The following is a 19,499-nucleotide window of genomic DNA, read 5'->3' as shown; positions in this document are numbered from 1 at the left end:
AGTTGACACTGTAAATAAACGGCACATATTGAATTAATATAAACCCACCTCTTGGTTACATTAGCTTAAGTACAGATGAACGAAAGGTAATAAAAAGTAGCCAAATTCTAAATTAGCACCTGTGGGCAATTTTAAACAAATCTTGCGACTCTAACCAACGTCAGCCTTTCTTGTCTGCCTGAAAATTACAGTGCACAACTGCAATTATGAGATATTTACAATGATTTATGGTCTGAGTCAATAAGGTGCCGAATTTTAAGCCACCCATAAATTTCGTGTTAAATGGAACCAGGGCAAAATGCGTCAAGGTTACTTATAAAACAGTTACTCAAACCCCGCAGAAATTGGCTGGCTGCTCATATTCATTTTTATTGGATCGACAGGTCGTTGGGGTTTATAGAAAACGATCGTGGAATATTCACGAGCTGATATCCGTTTGGACTGTCTTACGCAAATACTTTACACAAATGTGCAATATTACCACGCTCGTGTGATGTCATCCAAGGCCATTTGGCGTTTAGCTGCCGCGGTAAAAAGCAAAAAACAGGTTTTTCAAAACAAAAAAAAAAGCATTCCGTGCCTTATTAAAGGAGGTCACCGCAAACTGATTTATCAATGGAAATCTAAAGTTTCTATGATGCTGGGCACGTAAGCATAGACAACAACTTATGCTACTGTGTAAGCCAAAAGGCACGTTGAATCTGTTAGACTATGTTTATAGTTTATACGTATTCACCGGTCGCAAATACAAACGACTTCAGACAGGAGAAAAAGGTTTGTTGGAATTACCAGACAGTTAAAACCGCGGTTCACTCACAGTCAGTTCAGAGCAGGCTTTTGTGCTAGTTCAAGCAAACGAACAGCCGTGAAAGAGGAGTGCCGCTAAAGTTATACCGATTGCTGGCTTTAGTGCAGAATCTTATTGTCATGGTAGATTTCTTATTGCACGCTGGGTTGGCCACTTATTTATAAAACAGTTTCAGCTAAGTTACACATCGCGCTTCCAGAGTGATTAAACGAGAGTTTTTTCACGCTTGTCAATGGAATGGTGCAGAATGATAACCACTTTTGGTAACGACGTTTTGAGGCAGAAAAAAGTTTAAATTGCCCATCGTTCTGATCAGGCTGACTGACTTTAGAGAGGTCTTGGACCAATTCGTTTCCAGTACTGAATTACCTAAACAGTTGATTTGATCTCATTAGGATTGTTACATACTTAGTCGACTGGAACAAATTGAGTGATAGACGGCGGCATAACGTAGTTTTTAAAGCTGCGTAGCACGAAAAGGCACTGCGGAAAACCAACCTCGATATAGCCGTGACCAAGATATTAATATGCGAGGGATTATTCTATTGACTATTGGAGTATTAACTTTGTGCAACATTTCATTTGCCCTGTCCATTTTGGTAAGTTTCTGTTCAGCCACACTGAGGTTTTGAAGGTTTTTGAATATGTAATGAGTGTGTGTAATGATTTAGCGAATTTTGCTACTTCAATAAGCGACTGCAATGCACAACCTGTTGGTGTCATTTACTGGTTGTTGCATCGCCTTCAGCCTTTGTTTTGGGCGTGAACAGGGCTGTTGGGCTCTTTTGTTTGCTTAAGGCATCTTTTAAAGCGTGGTTCTTTATCGCAGAAATGTTTAACTTTCAGACAAGGTAAATTACTGACTATTAGGCTATTGGACAGCGTGGTATAAATCTTCTATAATTGAATGATAAATTTTACAAAAACTTGCGTTTTATTACGAAAATAAAATGTTTAAAGAATATTCGCCAAAAATCACGGTGTATACCATGTGAATCATAGTGTTTATTTACTACGATAAACCCACTTTTACGCGCGATCTAAGCTTGAAGGACTCGGGTCGCCTTTTGTTAACTGACTCATTGACCAGGAAACTAAGGAATAAAATCATACATGATACTGGCTCGCTTGGTGTTTCGAACAAGAGGCTGTTTTCGTCCAGTAGCAGTGAGTAACAGTACATCATTGTAGAAGTCTCCCAGAAACAATATCTACATATCGCTAAAAAGGACATAGCTGTTGCCGTTATCCTTCCAAACAACGTACTCAGTTAATTTTTATCGCTGAAAAATACAACCACAGCGTTCCAAGTGCTTCTTACCCCAAGGAATCGCCTGAAAAGGGTTCGCTGCCAGTGTGAAACTGCAAACAGAGCAGAGTTGCCGCCCAGACTAAATGTTTACAAAGTACCGTCCGTTGCCACCTTCATTATCTTGCTGCTGTGAATGTTCATGAATTACGTCAGACTAATGTTTCTAACCAATATAGATTGGTTAAAACAGACGCATAAAAAAGACGACCGGCTAATTTAACTTTACTTTTATGTGTCTTGATTACTTAACGAAGTTAAAATCACGGGTCATTGCATTTTGTGTCTTGGTTATGCTGCATTGCAGTATAATGTTACAAGAGCAATTGATTGCCTGTAATTGTACAGTTGCTACAGTACGCATTGGTGGTATGGGGTCGAGGTATGCGTCTGTTGAAAGCTAAACTCTCACATACTCTAAATGTTATTGACATTATGTCAATGCCTTGGTACCCCGCGTGCGAAACCGCAAGTGCGCTATCGCTGCTGTTGTGTTTGTTTTGAAAAATCTGGTGAGAGTCAACCAATAATCACAGACTTTCGACTTATGCCCAGTTTAGAGTTTTCTGGCTGCAACCTATTGAAAGATGGGTTTTTATGCATTGCACATCTGTCACAAAAAGCGATGTGTTGCATTTCCTATAGTTAGTTTTAACAGAGTATGTACAGTCTAAAATTCCTCCACGTGCTAAAATTTCTGTTTATCCCGGACCACCTAAGAATGTTATTTTTAAAGAGTGGACATGCCATGGGTTTATAAGCAATATGAATGCACGCAAAGGGGTGACGATGTACACAGCTCTTACGGGTTAATTCTGCGAGGAAATAGCCGTCAAATTGCTTCTAAAAAGACTTAAAATCTTTCTGACATGTAACATTTGACGAGTTGGTCGGTATAATTATACTTGTGGAGGTTGTACTTGTAATTAAGTAAAAAAGTCACAATGGAACATGGTTATTGGTTTTAAGATTATTATTCAGTAGGAATTTCAGCCTACGGATCAGACGTTCCTCTAACCTTTTTTTTCTTAACTTATGAGCCTGTCTTTCACACTGTCTGCTGAAACCGGCTGTAACACCTGTAATTTAGATCATGACAACGTACACTTTTGTGATATTTTCGATCAGTAACATGCGTTTACGATGTTACGTTCGCGTTATCGAAATTTGCCATCACTTGCAGTTTTCTCACACCTGCAATTTTAAAAGTACTTTATAGAAACAATTGATACTTTAATTTAACAGGAACGATATGGTCATAGAATTATATTTACGTCAAATGGTGTGGAATTTAATAATTTTTTACCTATAAATTTGCTTGTTAATTTCTTAAACTACGACGGTTGATTTTCGGGTGCTTAAATATCTTCTATGTTTATATGATTGCTAATTGCATCAAATACTCGGGTTTTCCCTCACGATAAGCTGCCGTCGGTGCGTGCGTCATTGTCATATAAACATCTGATTCCAGTTTGGAACGAAGTGAACTCAAGCTGCCCACAAAGATAGTTAGAGCTGACAGCCATCTAACCCTAGGTTTTGGTTTCCGCCAGCAAATACGAGGCCGCTTGCTCCATATCTGCGCCCATTTCCGTTGACTTTTAACGCGTTGGTCTTTACCTCTGACCACAAAAGGCGTATCACCAACCGGAAATGCGCGCTCCCTTGGGGACGAGGACTACGAGATAATGATGCATCCTTCTCATACTGATATGAGTTTGATCTACATCCACAGTTAGTCTACATCCATCTACAGTTTCGTGGCGCATATGAATACATGACGAAATTGAATCATCATGCTATAGTGTCGGTTTCATAAGGAGAAAAATGATGTCTTTTTCGCTTTCAAGTTTAACAGTTGTTTGTTTTGAATTTTGTTACCTTTTTCATTCAGAAGATTATTCCATTGACGTATACACGTGTTTGCGGTGTTGCTTGTTGTCTTTCTTTTTAGCATTTGGCGTGATAGACTACACTTTACCAAAATTCCATGCAACGTTATGTTTCCGCAATTAACCACCATGTCAATGCCATGACACAAGACGTTTCTCATTTTGACAGCTGACTGGCCTTCAGCTCAGACCAACGAGTGTGGGCGCAGTGTTTTGAGTCTTTCCACAGCGAGTATAATGTTTTAGAATTAACGAAACGTCTTAAACCACTTCCAGAATTCCATCCTAATATAACGGTGATTGAGTGATGATGAATTGAATTTACGGTTTACAATTTTCGCAAGCTTTCAGCTTTCTTATTTGTCATTACATGGGTTTAAATTGATGACGTACTTATAAATTTACTTTGAGGTCAGCGTTTACCGTAGTATCTATGACATCGCAGGGTAATTTAGGGTCTTATTTCCTGTTTATCCGAGTTCTGGGTGGATCCTGTCCAATTTCTCTGACACAGTACAAGGACACCTGGTCGGTGAAACGACACCGCTAATAGGTTGATTATTTATTTCTCAGCCTCGTTACACCAAATAATAGTTTACAGTTAAAAGTGGTCGTGTTTGAAATGAGTGATAGTTTGTGATATGTTCTATTTTATGCTCTATGTATATATCTTGTTTTATGAAACGTCTCTCAAACATGACCGGTAAAGGAAGTATGCGAAGGTTTTCTTCAAATGTCAATTTCTTTACTAGTTACGTTTAACTACTGTTAAACAAAAGTGTGTTTTTTGCTATTCGAGTTCACTAAAACATTTATTTGCATCGGTTTAAAACACAAATAACTTTAAATATCGCGTATCGGTTTATCAACTTTATTGTTGGGCTTTGACAAATGTAACACTTCTAGTCTTTGCGGTTTATGGTACAAGAATTCTTTTTGATTTTCCAGCAACTCAATGTCTCATTGCTTCTCACGGATAGCCTTTCATGTCTAAAATCTGGGCTTAGCCACATCTAACATCAAAACGGTTTAATAGAAGGTTATATAAACCGCAAAGACTCCCTTAAACCCATGTTTTGTGGTGTCAAAACTAAGATCCAAAAGCTGACGTTATGTGAACTCAAATTGTGATACTTTCCCGAGTCGAGAACATAAGTACATTCGATTTCTGAAACGTGTCTTGGAGAAACGTTTTGAAGCATTGAAATGTTTGTGTATGACAGAATCGCTATGTCGGTTTAAATATGATTGAGTTTTCTATTAAATTTACAATCTCTTGCATTGTTTATTTCAATCAAAGCGCTCCGTTATGGTTTTTCCAAAGTAGCAGCTTAACTGAAAAACAGTGTGGTTGTGATTCAGGCCAATGAAATTTGTAACAAATCGTTATTTTGCTTCTCTCGTGTTATGAATGCCAACTGACTGGAACAATGGCGGCGTGATGCAATTAGCGCCAAACAAAGCGTGCGAGCATTGACCTATCGTAGCCGTTTCATCTTTGGTAAGTGTTGTGAAAAGGCTTGCACACGACGGCACACCTGGCGAAGAGTTTTTAGGCATTTTTTAACTGTTTGTATAGACAGTAAGAGGAAGGATGGGTCAATGAAGGCATGTGTTGCCAACAATAACATCTCTGAAAAGTTCTAATTTTCCCCTGAAACTTGTTTGTCTCTGCAAGTTGTTGGAACTCTCGATCAATGAACTGTACAGCAAGCTTCGATAACAAAGGTTTGTTGAAAACGATTACACTGTTTCCACGTGACTTTTGTAATGTAGCAGTAGCCTACCACACCCCGAAAATATTCCTCTCAATAACAACAGCCACTTCAGTAATCACCAACATTCGCATAATTGTCGATATTGTCAATATTGACAAAATTCACTGCTATTTCTTTGGAACATGCATCGAACTTTAACGTTATGTGGAATTCTTATCAACAACTATAGTTTGTTTCGTTTGTTTGTCCACCAGCTTCTTGTTCAGTTTGATTGGGCGATCACAACATTTGCATTGCCAGCTTCTGCCGCCGCCACGTCCTAAGATCACGAGTCGATAACAGGCAAAGGTTGTGGAAGAATCGTACGAATAAAAATCTTTTCATGACAAAAGCTTGCATCATTACAAGTCCGCCCGGAGCCGATGGAATGAACGCTATTATTTGAACATTCTCTATTGTAGATCTGTCAACGCATGTTTGCATTAGGCCCCTATCAAAAGGTATACATGTAAAATGACGTGTGTATTATCTGCTCTTGTAAATAGCAGCGACTGAAAGCTTTTTTGAGTGCGTTGTGTTTCCTCAGCAATAGAGACGTGTCTTGCCCAAGTTGAAAGTAATACGACAAATGTTGAATTAATTTTCTTCCAACACGAAAGCGTCGCACTCTATCAGCGTTCCGAACTTGTAACCAATTCTTTCAACAGCTCACCGCCTTTGCCCATGATCGCCTTTTAGGAGCAAATGGAGCTATGCAAATATTTGCAAGGCTCAGCAATGCGAACAGTGCTCACTAGATAAGCAATGCGACTATTGCCTGTAAGTGGCTTATCTTGGTTTGTTTTAGCCACTCTACGTCTCTGTTAAAAGAGCGAGTTATACTTTACTGAACACCAAGGAATTCGAGGGTGTTGAAATTAAAGCCAATTAGCCCCAAACCAGTTTACCAAATCTTTGTGGACTGCATCTATTCTGGTGGGCAATGGGCCGTTTAATGAAGTAGGTCACTAGCCACACGTTGAAACATGAGCTGTGTACTATATGACCTTTTACTATGTTGTAGCCGAGGACTTTCTAAATGCTAAAAGAGTGAGACTTCTAAGCGCTGTTGTTCGTCACCGCTTGGGTGAAAGTTATTGCTTTCCTTGTATAGAAAGCCCCATATTCTTATATGGGCCCACATATGCTGCGCTTCGTGCAAGGAAACCAACTAAATTTGAGCAGAAGCAATTTGCGCACCGGGTTTACGAAACAGGACTTCCAAGTTCTTGAAATTCTTGTACAATTTCTTTAGTCGCGTGCGTATACGCTTTCTAACCCCTTGACATTGATGACGTTGAGTAAAGCAATGTCCCTTTGGAACGGTGTCGGTTTTCATTTGTGGGCTTGTCATGCTAACGTTGCATTGGAGTTTTTTGTTTCGACTACTGAGCACAAGGAACTCGATTTCAAAGGGTTTGTTTTTTGTAGTTTTTTTCTCAAACATCGGGGTTTCTATCAGTACGCAACCAGGAAATAGTCTTTCCAGATTTGTGTAATGTCCAAACGTGATATCGAATTTAACTTTATTGCCCGGTGCAGTAAGTCGATTACATATGCTTATAACGAAGTAAACTACAATTTAGGTTCCAGATTATTCCTTTGTACACAGTTCCCCTGGATTTTTGTTTTTTTGTGCCCGTGTTGACCAAGATTATACAGCTGCATTTGTGACCTGTCAATCATTCAATTGACTAAGGGCTTGCCTTAAATTTTTTTGAAGTTATTTGTTCACGCTTAAACGCCGCAAATGTGATAATAGTCATTTTTAGCCTATACCAGAAACACATGAAAACAATTTCTTGCTTTTGGTAAGTAGTTTGTACTTTGGGCAGTTTTTCATCACCACGAATCAAGCGTTAACTATTTCAGTTATTTTTATTTATACATCTCCCTATGAAAGTTTAAGCTTTGCGTTTGCGCAGCCGTTCCCAGTGTGACGAAATTATCGTTACGAATGTTTTCGATATGACGTCACCAAGTCACCTGAATAAACTGAGGTTTATAAGGTATTCAAAAAGAGTCTTAAAATACTTATCTGGCAGCCAGATAAGCAATTTTGGCAGCTGTTAACACCCATTTAAACTATCCAAACCTTCTTATCGCAATGATTAAAAACAAGAAGTATTCCAGTAGAATATGGCGCTAATCCTTAATAAACCTAAACGGAGAAATGTCCTGTCTAATTAGATATCACTCGGAATAAATCCGCGCTGTCATCAATAAATTCTTATTAAATTATTACAGAGTCTACAGTCCGAAGAAGAAAATAACAATGACGAAGATGCTGGCTGGGGCGTGTGGGGGGAGTGGCAACCCTGCAGCCGTAGTTGTGGCGGCGGAGTAACGTACATGCTTCGACACTGCTTAAGAACAAGGTATACGTTTACTCCAAATTTTGTGTAACTTTAGGACAGCAACCCGTAGCTCAGGTACAGCGGTTTAAACTACCTGTATGTTATCATGTGTAGTGATCATGCAGTAGACCGGCTTTTTCTCCTAAACGCACCGCTTGGTCTTCAAGCGTTTAACTGCATGTTGCGAAAATTCTTGCAATACCGTCTGGTCTTTATAACGTTTCCTTAAATATAACCGTCTCGAAAATGAGACGATTTTTAAATTTTCTTTTTCATCTGTTAACCTTTAAGCTAGGTATTTGGTTATTTACTGCATCTTACGCGTGTATAACTTTCGGCGCGACTGCCTTCGTGGAAGATGTTAGCTGTAATGTTACTTAAAATAACTTAATTAGCGCCGTAGGCTGGCGTTTTGATTTGATATCGCATATTTGTTACTGTGAAATTGTTTGGAAAAAGTGATTTTTAAATATTTTTGTACTGGCCTGATAGCACGTAATATGTTGTAAAGAGCTCTATTGTTATTCAGTTACATACATGCCACCAGAATTCGGCCTCCTTTGATGGCGCAAAAATCCTTTGGTTGTTATCTCTCTAAACGAATGGTCAAACATCAAAGCTCAAGCTTGTCATCTCTGGCAGAAACAAAATGCCCTAACCTGTCAGCAAACGTCAGCATTAGATAAACTGTTCCATAGAAATACTTGTGTGGCCGAAAGCTACACCATAGATGGCTTATTAAATTTTATGTTATCATTTCATTATGGCATCGAGCGTAATTATTGTATCACTCATTGCCATAGTGTTAAAACTGTTTATTATTTCACCGAAATCGTTCTTAAGTGTACGTCACGGCCAGTACCAGACTAAACGTTTTCCTGCCACGTCTAGGACAACAATGTTCGTCGGATTTCGAACAACTTGCTTGTTGAGTTAATAGTCAGTCGTGTTTGAATAGGTCTCCTTTCTCATTACTTTCACCAGTCTATCTAAATAACCAGATGATTTGGCAATTAAAGCTCTGTCTTCCTGCCTACATGCGAATACATCTGGAAATCGTGGGAACGCTGCGGGTCAAAGTTTTGTGAAGGTCTGAAAATGAAATATGGCGATTAGAGATATTATGCCATGTTGCGGCTATTTCTTACCAAAACCATCAAAGTCAAATTTTTTTTCTTATAAAGCTGACGTTTTAAATGCAACATTCACATTACCCTACACCCACGATGAGTTTTTTAACGAGAAGCCATTATTAAAAATGCCGTAAGTTTAACAATTGTTGCCACAGTAATTACTTCAGCGTAAATCAGTTCCAGATAATTGTATCGTGATTAGATGAACATGCAGCATAAAACGCTTTGCTGTTCGAACACAACATTTTAACATTTGTCTGCAAACAACAGGGGTGTCGTAAAAATGTATATAACTGCTTCTTCTGCACAGTCGGCAATTGTGACGTTTGACGATGGTGTCAGTGACCTGTGCTGATGATCTTAAATTTGACTACTACGTTTTTCCTATGATTTCGCACCAAATTCTTCAAGAGCTGTCTCATTACGTGCCATAGGTAATAAAGTCGGTTTTCAGCTTTATTATACGAGGTGTTCTGCATTCTGACCATGGCGGGTGAAGATCTTTTTACTGTATAGTGGCCTCATATGCGTAACACGAGTTACAAAAATGGAATAAACTTATATATACTTATACAGAAAATGCAAAAGCACAGTGTTTTTTACGGTGTATACTACATACACAAAACTTAGATGATGAGAATTTATTTTATCAGACAGCAACTTTGGTGTCTATTTTGTGGCGGTGCCATCTCCGTGCTAAAACCACATCAAACCTCTCACTTTCTATAAGACGATAGCACCTTCGTTACGACAGTTGCAACAAACGTTACACTCCTTTCCGACCCTTGCAAAAGTTCAAAGTAAGGAACCGAAATTGTATCGTGCGTCACACTGTGTAAAACTTGGGATAACAAAGTAGTGTCAAATTGCTTTTAAAAAATGCAACAAGTATTTCTGTACAAAGCTAACATCACACCGAAAACCTTTTTTGTCCATTCCGTAGTCAAAATTTACGTCAGCATCAAATACATCCCGCTATCTGTGAAACAGTATCAAGTTTGACAGTTGTTGACCTGTAAGAACATGAATGTGAATTCCTTTCGTACGGGTAGTTTATAGTACAGCGACAGGGAGGAATGCAGCGAATTCGTGCTCAATGTTTCAGTCGAATCAACTTGTCGAAATCAACAAATTTTTCATTGAGTTTTCTTAACTTTGATGCAGTTTTAAGGCACGTGGTACGACGTTATAAAATTCATTCCTTTATTTTTATTATCGAACTTGGTGAGAAATTGTAGAGTTCACATAGGTGGCCCCTCAAGTTGCTTAATTTTGATTGACAAATCGTCAAAGAGAGGATCCCCTTTATTTGTTTGATGATAGTGGCGAAAACTGTATACCAAACACGTTAGCTGCCGTACGGGTCACTTGCCTGCTGGCCTGGCCTGCTTTGTTGGTGCCCACCTAAAGCCACAGACATTGGCAAGCCCTTTTGGTTTGTTGACGGTGACAGGTTGAGTGAAAACAAAAGCAAACAAAAACTTTCGCGCCGACACTTTTCCTGGTCGAGTTGCCTGCCATATAAAGACGGCCTTTTCACAGTTTTATCTGTCTCCCTGGGTCGCAAATCCAACCTTGGATACTACAGGAAACCAACGGAAGCTTCGTTTTTGTCTTCGAGTGTTTGCTTCGCCTCGGGACTTTCTTCGCCCAAACGTGGACGAACATTGCAAAACCTTTACACTGCAATCACTTTTCTGCATTACCCTCTTGTCACATTTTAGTGTTGGGTTGTGTTGGTCATCTGGGGTATTTTCCCTCGAAATCTGTAGGAGCTGTTGTAAATGACAGTTGGTTACAGCAGGCTGCACAAATTAAGGGAGCAGCGCATGGAAAGACTAGAAAACTCCTTGTCAAAACCCTCATCTTCCTTGTAAAAAACGACCATTATATCAAGGTTCAGAGGAAGAATATCTTTTATACTGGTCTTTCATCTTTCCGACCATGTGGTTTGTGAGAACAACCTTTTAGCTTACGTCATAACTCAGACTTTAATAAACCTATGTATCATACCCCCTGTACTCAGTATACTTCTTTTTCTCGTTTGCCGAATCGTATTTTAGCTTGTCATCATGTAAACGTTTATTTACCGATAGATACGGCCATGTACGCTGACACCTCTTATGCGGTAATTTGGTATTAGACACCAAAAACGGCTAAAAAGTTTGCGATTGTAACGTTAAGCGCCTCAAGAAATAAAGGCAATGATGATACACAAATATTACACCACAAAGTTCACAAATCTTTCGCCATAACGTAATCTTTTCGTCTGCATTGGAATAAAGGGGATAGAGTTATCTCATGATTACCAGGTGGAACGGTTGCTTTTTGTTTATAGGTACGCCCAATTTCTGTATCTTTTTGTTTCTATAAGTGGTAACAAGTTGGTGACGGTGTCATATGTCGCATCGGTGTAATGTTGTGCATACGTGGGAAATTAGAACTTCTCTACCCCCGCACTGGAAAGTACATTGCCGATGTGCTTCGCCGGAATCTTAAGTTTAGTTTATTTGTGCTCGCCTGATTTTCACACGTTCTTGAAAAGGGTCGTATTTAAAGATAATATTTTCACTTTAAATATGCCATATTATCACCACGCAGTCTAACACGCCGAAGTAAAGAATCCTACAAGGTTCAACGAACCTGTTCTATGCAGTTAACTAATTCCCGTCTTAAAAGTTGACATTTGCTCAAAGGTCGGTTTAAAGTTGAAACTTATTATAAATAATTCCATAAAGCAGGGCTACTTTTTCTCCCATACCTCTAATTCAAAAATGCAGAATATTTGTAGTTTAGTACACAAAAAATGCACTCTTATAAGGCAATGAAACTGAATTTAAAGCCGTTTCGTTGATACGGAATTTTTTCAGTTCGTTGCAAGTTGTTGTCATTGTAAAGCTTTGTTTGTCAATTTCCGGATCCGATAATAATTTACAGTTGATGTGTAATGTTTGCAGTGGCGTTCTCCGGTTATAATCGACTTCGCAGTTTAGTATTTTGCCGGAAAATGCTATTGTCATGGGCAAGCAGTCGCATTATACAGTTTCGAAAGTACAGTCATCTTTAAACGTCTAATAGGATACGGTCGTCAACAAAATTGTGTAACGAGCTAAAATCGACGGTTCGGTTTTTCCCTTCAGTGCGGCTCAACAGCTGAGCTGTTGATGTTGCTGTTGGCGGTTTAGGCATTACGAAATACCACTGTTTGTTATTCATATGTCTGTATGAAATGTACATATCCTGCTTTGAATCCCTGAATCATCATGTTTTTTGTTTTTATCTTGACCTTGTAATGAGTCAGAGGGAAAACATGATTTCCAAATTGAATGTTTCTTAATTAAAGCTATTTCATCATCAGTTGTGAACTTGTGAATGACGTCGTACGTTGTCTTTCAGGGAGGACGAAGAACCAGACTGCGCCGGACCAAGCAGAAAATATATCTCTTGCTTTATACAGGTCAGCCGTCCGTTATTGTCTAATTATCATTACTACTGCTGTACTTGTAACTTTAATTTTTTTTTGTGCACGTATTTTACGTTTCAACATTTTATTCTAATTTTGTGTTACATTAACAATTAGTGCTGTACCCATATGTGAAAAAACAATGTTTTATAAAACATCATTCGTTTTATATAACAAAAACTAGCGTTAGATAAGGGAAGATAATTTTTTTTTAAATTGTCTGATTTTTTGTAAGTGTTGATTGTATCCGTAAAACGCTGCTTTTGTTTTGACGAAGTCATACACTTGACTGACATTGAAATCCTTCTTTGATCTCCGTCTCGTTTTAGGTCTCAAAGTGCCTCCACAGGGCCAATCCACTTCCTTCTCGAATCTTACCTCCATTACCGAAACCCTTGCTGACTCGCGTGTGACAATGATGTAGACGTTCAGTTAAAAGAGATGATAGAAATGTCTTGAATGAGCTTTATAGTCAGACTGTGGCCGTTTGTTTCAGTGACCGCAGCGAAGAAAAGCAATATTGTGTTATTTCCGCCCAATTAAAGTTGTCAGTCTTTATTTCGTCAGACTGATTGATCAATGGGATTTCACTGCTTATAAGGTTAAGGAGCAAGTGGGAGTAATTCCTATATAAAATGTGTCAAGGACAGGAATGGAAATCCATACATTAAAAACTTTCTCTTATACAAAAACACCCTTCTCTCTAAAACGTGGTTATTTTAACTTGAGTTAAAGACTTTGACGATCAATTTGGGCACGTGCACTTTCGAGTGTTTCTGTAGCATAAATCGTTAAATCATTTGTCGATTTTGTTAGGATATTCGACTGTTTTGACGCGTTTCTACCTTTAAATTGTATGACTGTATACTAGCACATTTACACAGGGGGCTTGTTGTTGTATTTTACCCAGTTTCACTGACCACTATACTTCGACCACACGCGTTGAGCCGGTTTGTTCCTGTCAACCGTGTCAAAGTACCGCCACTTTTTCACTTCTTCTGTCCGTCTACACTCTATATTGAGTAAAACTTTCTTTTAAATTACGCTACTTTCAAATATCTAACCCTAACTTAAATGTACGCATTACAGGTGGTCTTTTCTCGCCTTGTTATCAGAATCTTCGAGAAAAGTTATTACTAGGAAGGTTGGTGGCCCCATTTACAAATAGGTTTTGTTTCAAATTGAAAGGGATTTTTCCGACTGTTGACAGGCGCAGCTTGGTAACTCCAAATCAAAGATAAAAAAGTTTGAAATAAAAGGGAGTTTATACTTGGAAATGAAACGATATATTGTGAATTTTTTGTAGACCTAACCAAAAAGGTTATAATGTTTTAAACCCATTACCAGTTAAGGAACCCAGAAATGTTTTATCACTTTCCGGCATATTGCCGTTTGTGGATGCCGATTATTGTTTTCCGAACATCTGTTAGGAGATGAAGTGCTTCGTTTATAAGACGTGACCTCTGCACCAAGATCATCGCAAACTTAATTAGGAATTTAGACAAGGTAATGCAACTAGTTACCTCAGAGCCAAGCAATACACGAAAAAGTACGATTTCTTCAACCATTCCACTGTAAATTGTATAACCACTACCAATATCATATCGCAGCCTCTTTGGTTTGATTAAATTCCACCTTTGCTGTAGTTTTTGTTTCATTTTTCTAGAATTTGTGCTAACAAATGCTGTCAGTCATGAGAGCGGCAACACAGCGAGTTAAGGATTTATTGCATATTTGTCTGAATGATGGATTGCTCAAGAGTCAAGGGGCTGTTACAGTCATGCGCTTGTTTTTCCTTTTGCTTGTAATATGATCTGACAGAGAAGTGATTAGTGTTGCCTGGAGAATAAATATATGCAGCTTGCAAATTGGCGTTCTTTCCGGCATTGACGATTTCAATGCCGATACCACAATAATAAAACCTTTTAACAATATGGAGAGGAATTTTTGTTATAAATCAATTATGCTGTAATTCGTTTGTTTGGTGACCCCGAACGTTTTTGCCCCTGCAGGGGTACGATAATCTGTGGTAATGTGGTTGCTTTAACGCTTTCAACTGATTCCAGAGAGAGTTTTAAATCTTGTTTGATTTGCCCTTATCCTCGGCATGCTTATCACTGGTCGAAAAAGAGGTGAATTTGTTGGTATGCTGCTCGTTCATTTATCACCTTTACGTTTACCAGGAGCTGTCAACAGGTTGCTGATACGCCTAGATTGGATAGAAATTAACTGTTTAAACTTTTCAAGTTCCAGTTTGGCCAATACTTGAGGGCCATAAGCCCTTAAAATTCATCTTACTTGAAATCTGTTTATTCGTTTCTCTTTTTACTAAAAAGCTATTTGAAGAATTCAAAACTTAGCTCAAGCTGACCTATGGTTGTCGTAGTAGCCAAACATCATTTTTATGAAATCTGCAGTTTATGTTAACGTATGACTTGTGTGTTACAGGGAATTGCGTTTGAAAACTGAGTAAATCTTACATAAAAATAATGCTTTGTACACTATTGCCAGCGGCAAAGTTATATACTTGGTTACATAATTATATTTAATTAATAACTATAAATTTTTTATAAAATTATCTATATCTAATTTAGATATTATTATCCAATATCTTTTTTTCAGGATTGCCCAGATGGTTCTATAGACTTTCGTCAAGAGCAGTGTTCCTCTTTTAACAATCACACCTACGACGACCGTACCCACGTATGGAAGCCTTATTTAGAAAGTATGCAACTGTTAGCTGAGATTTCGCAAAGTCCTTGTAAATTATGTTACTGTTTGCTTATCTGTTATAACCTTGAATTGTTGTTCTGGTTTTGCTAAAGCCTCCGCCGCTTTAACGCGTGACTAGCATTGTTGTTGGTTTTTTAATCCCCAGCAATGGTGTAAATATTTGCTCAGGGACCTCGACCAAGGTGTATTTTTACCCTCTTTAGCTTAGCGTTGTCCACTGCATGGGGCATGTCCATGTCGTGGGCGAAAGCTGTCCGTGCTTAATCCCCAAGGAACACTTGGCAGTCGCAGAACCCGAAGATTTTTGAACCGTCGTTCTATTTTTAGAGCCGGGTCACACTCTCCAGACGACCTGGATTTTTTTCTGCAGTTTGAGATCGTGATGTAATAAAATTATTGTCTGGGAGGTATAAGGTATAAGCCAGGTATAAGATAGCGCTAAGCGTGGGAACATATTCTTTGTACACTTGATTCACTGTCGGAGAAACACGCATTGCCGCATTCTTCGCATACGATATACTATCACATGCGAGATTATCCAAATACTGTTTCAAACGTTTTTGTGGAGTGGTATATCTACGACCTCGCTTGAGAAACTAGAACCGTGGCAAACAGCTCCAAGTGTCAATAATTAATTCATTAGCCACTTATTGTAGTCACTTTGCTCATACCAATCAACCGACTTAAACCCCGTGACCCACCTTTACTTCGAGTGTAGGTCTCAATTGTCTGACCAAGTGGTTTACTCGTGCAGAACAAAAACTTTTGGTTCCCAGTAACTTAATATTTTGTTTAGTTTTGCCAGCAAATATCATTTGCTCACATGCAATTAAGTGTAATGTCATGTTTTCTTGGACTTTCTCTGACTCTAATTTGTTCACTTTTGTTTAGTGGAGTATTTATAACATACGATTATTTTATTAGCTGCACCGCGCAAATACTAGGTTACTGTGCGATAATCTTGAAATTTTGTCGAAGTTTTTGTTTGTTTATTCGAGCTATTGTTAGAAAAAGCACCTTTTTTCGTAAAAATATTTCAATTTATCCAATCCAATTTCTTCGTCGATAATTTTTTTAATTTTCAAAAACTTAGATTCAAATCCATGTGAGTTGCATTGCCAACCAGAAGACGGTAGTTTCTTCGTCAAACAAGCGGACAAGGTAATTGACGGAACCCGTTGTCATCGAGATTCTTACGACGTTTGCGTCGATGGAACTTGTCAGGTAGAGCCATAAATTCTTACATTGCCCTATTAAATGTTAAAGTCTTCCCTTTGAGTTTAGCTGACATTGAGCTTTACATTGAGCAACAATATTAATGCAAATAATGCTGATGTATTTGTGATCAAGGCTGTAGTTTCGCTTTCTGTGGCGGTATAACAACATCAGCTGATGTAGAACTGTGCTTACTGAAGTTTTTGCCTATTAAGCATTTCACAAAACCAGGTTTTCAGCAAGTGCTAATTCTGTCAATATGCGTCGCGTGGCCGCATTCAGTTCGGTGCGAGCAAAATCTGTCCATGACAAAATTCTGTAAAAATTTTCACAAACACGTGCTAATATTCGCCGCAAGAATTGAATTATCGCACTTTTCTCTGTGCTTGGCGTCGGCCCAGGCGTCAAATCTATTGACCCGAAACGACCCTTGCTCCGCGTAGATGTAATCTTCTCTGTCATTGGGGTTCGTTTACGACCGACTGCAAGCGCATAATACCAGGTTGTTACACTTTTTCAATCTTTATCGTGCGGTTTTGATCTAATTTTTTGTGACAATAATTGATTTGATTTTAATTTTTTCTGCCTCGCGCGATCATTAAATAAACAACACTTATTTCTTGTTCACGCGAACCATCTTTTAATATACGCCGTTTAGCAGGTAAAATTATCCAACGTCGTCAAATTATTCACAGGCTTGGGTATATCAACTACTGTTTGAATTTTGGTTATGTCTGGCGCCTGAGGTCTGCTTTGTTCTGGAAGCACCTCTTGCTCTTGTTTGGTGAGACAACAAATTACGTGCAACCTTTCGGTCTTGGTAGCGTAAGTTGCATGCGACTAGCATACCCGGTGTGGTTTAGATGTCGTCAATAGGGTAATTCGCTGTGAATTTTTCGACAACTACCACTGTTTTGCTTTGTATGTTTTTCCAACTATGCGAAAGTGCTTCCATTGTCGCTGACCTGTAAAGTCTGCTGCCTCGAATTTTATATTCCTGGAAACGGTTACGCTAGGACTCGCTGGTTTATAGAAGTTTACAATTTTTATCAAGCTGTTTACCACAGACAAATTTCTCCGCGTGTCGTTCTAAGACAGGCGTGCTACATTCTACATAAAATATGCAAAATTCTCATTAAGTAAAATTGTTTTCATTTCGTATACGAACGTAATTGACAATGTTTTGAAAACACCATCGATGTGTGGACTACGTGAGTAGTAAATCATATCAACTACGACAGCAGTCGATGGATGTTTACTCAGTTAAATACTTAGGAGACCACAAAGTTTTCCGATTTATTGCGAAGCATATTCCAGTATTGGGGCGGGAGGCCCACACCCAAACGTGGAAAAAAGTAGACTTTTAATTAGCAATATTCGGAAGGTTGGTACAGTTTTTAGTAAGCTTTATTTTCATAACCGTAATAAGCTATAGAGCGTTGGTCAATAGCGGTAAAATAAATTAACACAAGGAAAGTTTAAATCAGATAAGATATGTATTACCCAATCTGTTTTTGGTGCGACTATCTGCTTAACTACTTCTAATTTATTGTCACGATCTTTTTTTCGCTTTGACAATATGTGTACGTAGCTATAGCTTATTAGCGCCTATTATTGCAGATAATTGTGTTGCTGCTGGGCCACAAATGTTTAATTTGGACCATATAATTCGCAGGTGAAATAAGCTTGCACACTCTAGCACATCGGTCTCCTATCAAATTACACAATTACGGCTTACTGTTATAGAGGCCATTTCACTTGTAATTATGATTATTACGGTTTAATTATCGCTTTTCCTACACCTTGATATCAGAATTATTGAAATCAGATTGAAATTTATAAGGGGTGTCTTTGGTTTCTTGATTTATTGATTAAGTCTGATGTTTGCGGGCGTACTAGTTATTACCGGATAATGATAGCAGTTATGCGACACTTTTCGCTTTAGGTTGAATGTTGAACGTCCCAAATCGAGTTCAATAAAACTTTAAAGTCGCTCGGTTTACCAAACTACTATGTTTTTAAGTAATGGATTTCCTGTCGCTCAAGATAGCGCAAAACTAGTGACTACACGACAATTTCAACTTCTTTCAATATAACAGTGATACTTTTATGCTTGTAAAAAAGAAAAATGGGAACGTTGGCTTCGTGTCTTTTGTTCGAACCTTCGCGAAAACGATGAAGCCCAGCACAGGTATCGCAATCACTCGATGTTCTTTATTCCCACGGTTAGTTTGCGAACCTAGCCCAGAACGAGTTGACCTACGGACGTATCATGAACTCAGTTTCTCTTTTACGTTTGTTATCCCTCATAATATTGAAAACTTCCTTTACGTAAAGATCTTCGCTAACCCCATAAGGTCCTATTGGCTGAGCGGGTTGACTAAATATATCATTTTTTATTCAGTGACGTAAAACATACTGTACAAGGCATGCACAAAGTGCCTTTTTTCATGATCACATCTGACATTCACTACATTTATACCATTTAGAAGTGATAGTTTCTGTGAAATAAATATTTAAACATCGCCGTAAATTTAACTAGTTTCTAACTGAGCCATTTCTTAACAGTCTATTTAACGTGTAATTAAAACCTTGTAAATTCATTCATTCAATGTTTGAAGACCGAACACACAACCAGCCCTTTTGTCGCGCCAGTGTTTAAAACCTGTTTGGATTGAATTTTATCGCTGTGGCAGCTGGTGATTCAAATTAAGGCAACTCCAACCAATGCGTTTAGTCTAATTCTAATAATGATAATAGAGTTCTCGTCAAAAAAGAACCGGTTTAGAAATTCTTTAAATTTGGAATAGAGGAAGTGCGTAAACCTGATAA

The 19,499-nt window shown here is 38.4% G+C and overlaps 1 protein-coding gene across 2 annotated transcripts in view; it reads left to right on the top strand.

The window, feature by feature from the left end:
• Positions 1-1,139: 1,139 nt before the first annotated feature.
• The window catches only part of LOC143461727 (papilin-like), a 32,400-nt gene continuing 14,040 nt past the window's right edge, over positions 1,140-19,499 (top strand). The window contains exons 1-5 of one of the 2 annotated variants that reach the window (XM_076959566.1): positions 1,140-1,407; positions 8,014-8,144; positions 12,653-12,713; positions 15,342-15,444; positions 16,546-16,676. In XM_076959566.1, the coding sequence (XP_076815681.1) occupies positions 1,336-1,407; positions 8,014-8,144; positions 12,653-12,713; positions 15,342-15,444; positions 16,546-16,676 (498 nt within the window). In that variant the 5' untranslated portion in view covers positions 1,140-1,335. The remainder of the gene's footprint in view (positions 1,408-8,013; positions 8,145-12,652; positions 12,714-15,341; positions 15,445-16,545; positions 16,677-19,499) is intronic. The other variant, XM_076959567.1, reaches the window with a different exon arrangement.

Source organism: Clavelina lepadiformis, chromosome 6, assembly GCF_947623445.1.
Source record: "Clavelina lepadiformis chromosome 6, kaClaLepa1.1, whole genome shotgun sequence".
Taxonomy (NCBI): domain Eukaryota; kingdom Metazoa; phylum Chordata; class Ascidiacea; order Aplousobranchia; family Clavelinidae; genus Clavelina; species Clavelina lepadiformis.
This window is presented reverse-complemented; position numbering and strand designations above follow the sequence as displayed.